A 10583-nucleotide genomic window follows, 5' to 3' on the forward strand; every position below is an offset into this window, starting at 1 on the left:
TTGTTTGATCAAGGGGAAGGAGGACTTATTTTTGAAATATACTTGGTAACATGTTTTTCTTTCTCGCTTTTTTACTTTTTATTTCTTTCTTTATTCGTTAGGGGAAAGACGGAACTTATTTTTCATGGTGTACTTATTATGGTGAAATTTTGTTAATCGATTTGGAAAATAATTTCGAGTTATTGTTTCTACATTGAAATTTCGAACCATCGATTTTTTGATTCAATATATATGCGTGTGTGTGTGTGATTGCATTAATTAGTAATCAGTAATTAAATCGAAAGACGGTCGTTAGTGATTATAATAAAAACTAATAATTCCTTATTGAATGAAAAAATTATTTAGAAAAATTAGTTTCGTGGTTTAATTAAAAATTATTATATCGAAGATCAGTTGATCATATTGGAAATTAATTATTAATGATTCTATCAAATGTTAGTAATATTTGATTACGTCATTGTAAAAATGAAACATGAAATAAATTAATAATTATTACTTTCATGATTGAAATTTGAAAATGAACAATTGATAATTATATCGGATTAAAATAATTTATCAATTATGATAACGTCAGAGGAATGTGATTACGAAACGATTAACTAGAATTATTTTATTATCAGATTAAATTGAAGATTAGAAATGAATAATTAAATGAAATATCAATAATTATCGTAATAATCGATAATTATATTATCGAATAAATAAACGATCAAGTATTAATAATCGCTAATTAAATAAAATAGTCATCAATTAATTCTAAAATAACAAAAGAAAAAGAAAAAGTAGATTAATAATAAATAATTAATAATTACCAATCAAAATTAGTAATTAAATGCTAAATATAAGTAATACTCGTGTGATTACCGTCGATGAATGATATAAATTGAAAAAAAGAAGAAAAAAAGAGAAAAACGAAAAAAAAAAAATTATTACTTCACGATTTAAATAAAAATTATTATTCCACTCGTTTACATAGATAATAAATAATTATTAATAAAAACAAGACATCGTTGATACATCGTTAAATTTATCATCAAAGTCATTTCAATCTATATAAATTATTAATAATTATTAATATATTAAATATACAAATTAAATATATGATATAATTAAATACACACATATACATATATATACATATATATATATTAAATAATATAATACAATTAATATTAATCAAATATAAAATTATTAATATAAAATATTAATAATTTACGATGATTCGTATGATTCACGATTAAATAGAAATATATTATTTTTTAATTAGATAACGAATACATGATGAATTAATAATCGTTAATTAAATAAAAAATTAGTCATTAACAGTCATTCCTTCTCTCTCTCTCTCTCTCTCTCTTTTTCTTTCTATCTTTCTATTTCTTTTTCTAAACTACTAATGTTTAACGACAATAGGACGGAAACACGAGAGCGTGCCAGATTTCCAACATCATTCTAACGTCACATAAAACTATTACAAATGAACTTGGTAACACAAACACACACACAAATGTACACACACATATATAGATGCATACAAATCGAATGCATGTGTCTCTTCGTTGCAGTCATTGTCGTTGTTTTAAATTCCGGAACGTTCCCTTTTTCAACCATGTGAAACGTCACCATACCGAGTTAATGGAATGCCAAGCAAACGTTAGCAACAGAAACACGCTAATTCATCTCACGTTAAATTAGTTTCTTCTTTTATTTTATTTTTTTCTCTCTCTCTTTGTTCTTTTTCTTTTTTTTTTTTTTTTCTGTGGAAACAATATAAAATTATAGCTAAAATTAATTAGCTTCAATTTGAGCTAATTATAGTTTCAATCGGAGAATCGGAATTGAACTTAATTCAACATTCTTTTTTGTGTTTTTTTTTTTTTTTTTTTTTTTTTTCTTTTCGTTTACAACATTTCCTCCGGACTAAACTTTAATTGATAGCTTGAACTTAATTAATTCAACTTAAATTTTGTTACTTTATTTTTATTTTTGGCTTTATCTTCTTTTTCTTTTTTTTTCTTTTTTTTTTTATTTTGTTTAAATTTTGTTCAAATTTTTTTTTCTTTTTGCAAATGTCGACTTCGTTAAAAAAATAATAATAATAATAGTAATAATAATAATAATGATAATAATAATAATAATAATAATAATAATAATAATAACAACGAACTCTAAAGGATTATTAATTTTCTCGAATTATTAATTGACGTACGTTTGAAAAAGATTAGAGAATTTTGTTCAATCACCCTTTCCTTTTTTTTTTTTTTTTTGAAATAGAAAAATGATAAAAATGATACAAAAATGAATCATAGAGAGATTTAATAATTTTTCTAAGACAAGCGTTAGAAAAAACATTGGAAATATTTTTCGTTCTTTCTTTCTTTCTTTCTTTTCTTTTTTTTTTTTTTTTTTTTGATAGATTTGAAAAGATAACTTTAATGATACGAGAAATAGAAAAATATTTAACAAAAAACAAGTAGGAAGATCGAGATAATGACCGGCCGAAATTAGTATAACAAAGTATGGTGATTTATGGTGATTTTCTAACGGTGAAATCAAAGCTCTGGTCCTTTCTCTTTGTTTGCACGTGAATGTGCCGCGTTAGACGGTGTGGGACATTAGATTGTTAGGCTTCTAAGGTCTCCTCGATGCATAGTAATGACGACAAACGGGGGCTAAAAGATCTAACAATAAAATAAGAGAAAACACTAACGCGTTAGATCATCGATCTTTATCTTCTTCTTCTTCGTCTTTTTCTCTTTTTTTAATTTTTAATATTTTTTTTTTTTTCTTATAATCGCAAAATTAATTGTTACTTTCCATTTTTATTTACTTTTTTTTTTCTTTTCTTTTTTACACTCGTTTTTTTTTTTATTTATTTATTTATCACGAACAATTGCTATAATATATAATATAATTAAAATTAGTATTTAATGTTAATAATAATAATGATAATAATAATAATAATAATAATAATAATAATAATAGTGTTTAATAATAATCAATATTAATAATAATAATAATAATAGATGATGATGATGGAAATAATTGATAATATTGATAATAATTAATTATATTAATATTAAAGTTATATTATTATTTTTATTATGTTTCCGTTATTATTAACTTTTAACAAACGTGTTTATAATTAAAATAGATAGGATATTGATACTCCGATTAAAAAATAGGCAAACTCACCTAACTCGATCATATCGTAATCATTATTGATCATATGCAAATAAGTTGATCTATTCGTTATGCAATTCATGTGTGTCTTTTTTTTCTAATTGTCTAATCTATGTACATTTACTTTCTATCTAGAAAACGATAAATGATTTCAACTGTGTATATATATATATATATTTTTTTTTTTCGATCATAGATCATTGATCTGATCTATATAATTCATTCAACAAATATGTCCTTTTTATTTTTCAAAATTTTCTTATCAACAGGCACGTAATTTTCATTTAAAATACAACAAATAATTTTTATCGATCATGGATCATCGATCCTCGATCCAATTTACACAATAAATTCGACAGATGTACTTTTTATTTTTTTCTACATTTTCTAATCAATGATCATTCATATTTTTCAAATTAAAAAACTACGAATTGATCTCAATGATAAATATTTATATAGCTATATATTTTGTTCATAATTATAGATCATCGATCTCTGATTCATACATTACACATTTACACATTTAGAATGAGTCATCTTTATTTTTTTTTTTTTTTTTTTTTTTTTAATTTCTAATCAACACGTATTCACATTTTCCATTTAGTACATGATAAATGATTTCAAGGATATATATTTTTTATTGTAAATCCTAGATCATCGATCTAATCTAGACAGCAGATGGAATAACCGTGTTCTTTCTTTTTTCTAAAGTTTCTAATCAACAATTACTTACACTTTCCATTTAGAAAACGATAAATGGATCGCGACGTTATTATAGATCTGTATATTTTGTTCTCAATTATAGATCATCGATCTCTTATCTACATGTAATACATGCAGTAAATGAATCGTCTTTGTTTTTCTAAATTTTCTAATCAACAATTATTTACACTTTCCATTATATATATATATACACATTTTTCGATCATAGATCGTAGATCATTGATCTTTGATCTATACAGTACATTTAACAAATGTGTCTTCTTCTTTTTTTTTTCTACATTTTCTAATCAACGATTTTTCATTTATAAAACAATAAATGATTTCAAAGAGATTTATAAATGTTTATCGATCATATGTCATCGATCTTTGATCTATACATCGAACAAATCTATTCCCTTTCTTTTTTCTAAATTTTCTAATTAGCAATTATACGTTTTATTTAGCAAACGATTAATGATTTCAACAAACTTTTAAAGATCATGGATCATCGATCATAGATCATCGATCTTTGATCTGTACATCGAACAAATATTTCCTCTTTGTCTAATAAACAATTATGCTTCTCATTTATTGAACGATAAATGATGTGAAAACTTTTTATATATAATTTCGTCGATCATAGATCATCGATCTTTGATCCATATAGTATATCCAATTATTTGTTAAATTTTTTAATCAACGATCACACTTTTTGTTGATTAAAACGATTAATAATTTCAACGACGTATTAAGCGACATTCGTAGATCATTAATCATCGATCTTCGATCTATACACAGTACATGCAAATTTTCTATCTTGCAAATGCTCATTTGCAACGTGATCGATTTATACTTTCTCTTTTCTTTACCGGAAAATATGATGTCGTAATTTCCGTTTAATATAACCTACGTACATCCGGTTAGAACGTAGAGTTACTAAACATAATCGTCGATCATGCCAATAAAATCTTATTTCTTGCAAAATCAAAATCGTTACGTGTATATGTGTGTGTCTCTCTTTGTTTAAGAGATCATTGGTTAGAAATAAGTACATAGAAAAAAAAAGAAATAAAAAAAAAAAGAAATAAAGAAAAAAAAATAAAGTCCATAGATCGTGGGTGATCTAACGTGGGTAGATCATTGCCCTGAATCTTCTTAAGGCTCGACGATGATCTATAGAGATCTTTACATTCTTTTCATTATAAATTTTTATTCTTTTTCTTTTTCTTGTTATTATTATTTTTTTTCTTGTTGTTAGATAATTGATTGTTAAGATTATTATTTAAAAAGATACACAGATAGATAGATAAATAGATAGATAGATATCTAAATTAAATTGAAACGATCGAGATGAGATCTTTCGATCATTGAAAGAGTCTTTCTCCGACTTCGAAGAAACGGGGACACAACGTGAAATCCTGAGAAAATAATAAAATTGCTCTTTTGTATTATTCTTTTATATTTTAAATAGAATTACGATCTTACGAAAAATTCGCACGAAAAAAATTCGCCGAGAATAATTTATGTAAATTCAATTAAAAAAAAAAAAAAAAAAAAGAAAGAAAAAGAAAAAAAAGGAAAAAGAATGAAAAAAAAAATGAATTTGTTAACGAGAAGAAATCTTTTCGTTCTTTTTTACTTTTTTCTCTTTCTCTTCTTCTTTTTTTTTTTTTTGGATTATTTACGTAAACATTATTAACGTGTGTATTTTAATTGATCAATTTTAATGTAATCGATAAATCAAAAATTTTTTTTCGAAAATCCATTTAAGTAAAATAAAAAAAAGATCGATAAGAATTATATTTTATATAATAATATAATAATGAAATTTTATTAATTTAAAAATTAACTTGATGATACTAAATCGTTGCAATTTAAAGAAATCTTTATGATCTATGAATACTTATAGATCATTGTTCTATATCAATATAAAAAAAAAAAAAAAAAAAAACGAAACGTCATCTTCACGTTATGAAAACCGTTCTTTTTTTATTTCTTGTATACGGAATTTAGTTATAAAAAACAAACAAAAACGGGACAAGGAATAAAAAACAGAATAAAATAAAAACATACAAATTGATTTATAGATCATCGTTCAAATCTACGATCTATCTATTCGGGAAAGTCCAATAAAAAAAAAAAATAATAATAATAATAATAATAATTAAAAAATTACGAATTAAAAAATTCAATTAAAAATATAAATAAATAATTAAAGAAATAATAATCATCGATCAATAAATCTCTGTGTGTGTATGCGTGCGTGTATGTGTATGCATGCGTGTATCTATATATATATATATATATAGAAAAAAAATAAATATAAAAAATATAGAATATATATATATATAAAATATATATACAAAATATATATATAATATATATGAAATATATGAAATATATATATACATATATATAAAATATAAAATATATATTAATATATATATGTATATATATATAGATTTATAGAAAACAAAATGGTGGTCTCGCATCGTGAAAGTAATATATCATCAAACATACGTGCGATAATCGAACAATTGAATTTAAATCCGGTCGAAGGAAGAAGATTGATAGATCGAACTAAAGAAGATAATACGGTTAGATGTAAAAATTATCAAGGGATCCAATCGAGTGTCCCCAAGATCACAATAGGTGTTTACGGTTGTAAAGAAAGGATCGATTACGAGTTACCTGGTTCAATAAGATCTAATAATTATAAGATCGATGATCGATCTAGATCTAAATTACCGGAAGGGAGACAGAAAATCCCTTTGGTTCCTCAACGAAGTCATTGCAAAAAGAAGGAGGTACATTATTATCAAAATTACTTAATAATTATTAAATTGAATTATCATTAATGTTATTTAATAATATATAAATTTAATAATCATGATAAATCATTACTGAAATTAACTATAACTATAATACAATTTAATAATTGTTAAGTTACATGTATTTTCTTAAGTTAATTTTAATCGACAAAAATAAAATGTTTGATTTCAAAACTATTATTGACACACACACACACACACACACACACACACACACACACACATTTAAAATATATTTATATATATATATATATAATAAAATTATACATATACATATATATATATCAATTATTATAAAAAATTATCATAAAATTATTTATTATTAAATTACATTTTTTCATTAAGTTATGTTAACAGTGATAATAATAATGATTGAAATTTTTAATAATTATTAAGCTACATAGAAAATAATTATTAAAGTATATAGAAAAATTAAATACTACTATTTAGAATGATAAGATCTCTCTCTCTCTCTCTCTCTCTCTCTCTCTCTCTCTCTCTCTCTGTCTCTCTTACGACGTGAGGAAACTTATTTCTTATTTTTATTTTAGAACGTGTACCGTAGGCACAGCACCTGCAACCGGTTTCGAACGATCGCGGTTAAGTGACTTGACGGCAACCGTTATACCGTTATAACACACACATACATATACACCCATATATATATATATATATATATATATAAGAAAAAAAAACACATACATGTAAGGAACGTATATACGTTGAAATACTCTGTGAGCTAAAGTCGTTGTTTAAAAATAAAAAAATAAAAAAATTGCAAATAATTTTTTATAAGTTAAAAATTAATATTTTGTTTTAGTTTATTTCTCTTCTTTCTTTCTTTTTTTTTGTTTTTTTTTTTAATCGATTGATCCGATCAATTGGTTGATTTTTTATCGACGCTTTCCTTTCGAAAAAAAAAGATTGTTTCTTTCTTTTTTTTTTTTTTTTTCTATAATTTTCAATCTCGAATCGTAAATGCAATTATGGTAATTTCGAAGTAATTTTAATTGTTGATGAAATTATTCGTGTAAACGAGAGTAAACAGATTCGGTATTAAATGTTTTCTTGATTAATCGAACAATTTGTTTATTTACTCTTTTCTTTCTTTTTTTTTTTTTTTGTATTTTATTTATATATATTTTTCGTTGCAATTTTTCTTATTTTTTCTTTTCTTTATGTGTTTCAGGTCACCAAACCCGCGAAAGAAAATGTCGAGAGGACAGTTTCTACGGTGAAAGAGGATTTACGTAAGTATTAAATATTCATATCGAGAGATTCTATTAATAATTTATATCAGAAACTGTATAATTTAATGGTCGAAGATTTTTTTCAATGATTTATATATATATATATATATAAGAAAAAAAAAAAACAGAAAAAAATGTTAATATATTCTTTTATAATCAAGTTTCTTTTTTCACACATTCCATATATTTTATTTTCTATTCTACTAATAATTAGATTACCTATTAATAATGTTTCTTTTTTTCTTATGTCCTTCAATTTTTAATAATCACAATTTTTTAATCCGATTAATAATATTAATATAAAAAGAAAAGAAAAGAAAAGAAAGAGAGCAACAAATTTAATTAAATTAATCATATAAAATTAATACTTACGTGCTCGTTCGAGATCGATTTTGACGTTAATCAACACGAAGAGTTTATAAAACGAAAATGTTGATTCTCTTTTTAAATTTACAGCTCAATTCGAGAGTGCCAGTTTGAATCACACGGCAGCCCTGCATAGAATTTCGGTTCGACCAAAAAATCGTCGGCCACCAAGACGTGCACCATCGACGATAAACAAGACTACAACTTCAACGATAACAACCATAGTCGAGGATACACTGGACGAATTGGATCAACCAAAGTCTCCTAAAAATATTATCTCGTCTTCACCGATAGAATCCAAAAAGAATATAGCATCGGTGACACGAAAACCATCAGCGAGGATATCAAGAAATTCAGATATGTTCGAAGGCCTAGATTCACCACAAACCCAACAACAACAACAACCGCAACAGCAGCAGCAGCAGCAACAACAACAACCGCAACTTAAATTACCTAGAAAACCTTCAAGCATTGCATCCTTGTCACCTGATAGTCTGGACCCACCTAATACAGTATCAAGGACAAACGTTGAGTCCAGTGACGAACAAGTTGATATCAGATCGGTTACGAGAAGACCATCCAACCGTATATCAAAAGGATCAGACGTATTCGAAGAATTAGAATCTAAGTTACCACGTAGGAGGTTATCGTCAAGTAGATCATCAAAATCACCGGACAGCTTAGAAGCTAGTTCATTTTTGTTCTCCAAATCAACAGAAGGTTTTGAGAATTTAGTAGAATACGAAGAGGTAGCAAAACCTGTATCTAGAAGACTGCTCAATCCAATCTCAAAGTCAACCGATCGTATATCAAAGTCTTCCGATAGTTTAGAAGCTATTGAAGCATTGACCAGTGACGATTCAATAGAACGTAGAAGAAGTAGTTTCGAATTCCGAGCACGTAGATCATCCAAATCGATCTCTAAATCGTCAGAAAGTTTTGAAGTACTCGATCAGAGTCAGCATGGTTCGGATATCGTTCAAGAATTACAAAAGAGAAGTAGTATCTCCGATATGAATCTATCAAGGGGTAGAAGACTTTGTAAGAGTACGTCCAAGTCTACGGAGAGTTTTGAAAGGATTGATAATTGCGAATTTAAAAATCTTGAACTTTATAAAAAAGAAGAAGACGAAGAGGAAGAGGAAAGAGAAGATGAAGGAAAGGTTCCAAGAAGAAGAACGAACAAAAGAATGTCTTCTGAAAGTTCTGATAATCTTGACGTTGAAGATAGATTAGAGAATAGAAGGGTCAGACGAATACCAAAAAGAGTACCAAGTACAAGCATCGTTGATATTATTCCTATGGATAATAACAAAGAGGAGAGAAGGTCTATAAGAAAATCTAGGCTTCAGAAATCATCTGAGAGTTCAGAATTAGGTAGTACTGATACTTTGGATTCTGAAAGAAGGAATAAATCATCGGAAAGTACTGAAACATTGGATAGTTTAGAAAAAGATATCGAACAGGATAGGAAAGAAGAGGAGATAACTGATAACGTTGTGGATAGACGTGATAAGAATGTGAGTTAACAAATTTTTAATTAATTTTGTTTCTTGCTTGTTGTCATATTATCTATAGAGAAATAATGTCTATCTTCTTTTTTTTATTTTTCATTTTCTTTTCTTCTTTTAGGATTCTTGGTCTAGCCGAAGTATGACAACGGATTCAGATCATACATCTATGGCAGATGGTACAGAAGATTCTAAATCATTGATATCGCCTGATAAATTCTATTGGCGTCAATCGTCAGATACCAAGGAGAATATAGATATACATCAATTATTAGCTATCACTATTGTTACTCGTATGGCTGATAATGGTAACAATCAACGTAGCCCAGTTATTTATCCAAAGAAGAAACAACAGATTACAACTTCCCCCCCAACTTCACCTGTCGCTAAACAAGAAGATAACAAAATGATTTTTGATAATCTTTTAACGAGCAAGAACGACGAGGATCTTCAAAATATGTTGAATGGAAACATATCTGAGGTCTCAACGGATACTAAAAGTTTTAAAGAAAAACTTATAATGTTTGAGAAACTTGGAAAGTGAATCCTATCGTATTCTTTTCTTTCTTTCTGTTTTTTGTTTTGTTTTTTTTTTTTTTTTTTTTTTTTTTTGTTCAAATTATAATACATATTTTCATGCTTCGAGTAAGATTACCGGTCTAATTAATTAATCAATCAATTAATCTGTCGATGGAGCATTTTTCTCTTTGTATTTTTTTTTTTTTTTTTTTTTTTTTTTT

General features: G+C 25.8%; 2 protein-coding genes across 6 annotated transcripts in view; both read left to right on the forward strand.

Moving 5' to 3' along the window:
- Positions 1–7376, forward strand: part of LOC122637318 — a 10933-nt gene extending 3557 nt beyond the window's left edge. The window contains exons 2-3 of the mRNA XM_043829352.1: positions 6347–6692; positions 7268–7376. Of these exons, the coding sequence (XP_043685287.1) occupies positions 6347–6692; positions 7268–7324 (403 nt within the window). The 3' untranslated portion in view covers positions 7325–7376. The remainder of the gene's footprint in view (positions 1–6346; positions 6693–7267) is intronic.
- The window catches only part of LOC122637309 (heat shock protein DDB_G0288861-like), a 35555-nt gene extending 24995 nt beyond the window's left edge, over positions 1–10560 (forward strand). For 3 of the 5 annotated variants that reach the window (XM_043829334.1, XM_043829333.1, XM_043829335.1), the window contains 4 exons: positions 7906–7966; positions 8423–9852; positions 9965–10401; positions 10432–10549. In XM_043829334.1, coding sequence (XP_043685269.1) covers positions 7906–7966; positions 8423–9852; positions 9965–10387 — 1914 coding nt within the window. In that variant the 3' untranslated portion in view covers positions 10388–10401; positions 10432–10549. Of the gene's footprint in view, positions 1–7905; positions 7967–8422; positions 9853–9964; positions 10407–10431 lie in introns of all 5 variants that reach the window. The other 2 variants (XM_043829329.1, XM_043829330.1) reach the window with 2 other exon arrangements.
- The last annotated feature ends 23 nt before the right edge of the window (positions 10561–10583 follow it).

The sequence above is a fragment of the Vespula pensylvanica genome, chromosome 25, assembly GCF_014466175.1.
Source record: "Vespula pensylvanica isolate Volc-1 chromosome 25, ASM1446617v1, whole genome shotgun sequence".
NCBI lineage: Eukaryota > Metazoa > Arthropoda > Insecta > Hymenoptera > Vespidae > Vespula > Vespula pensylvanica.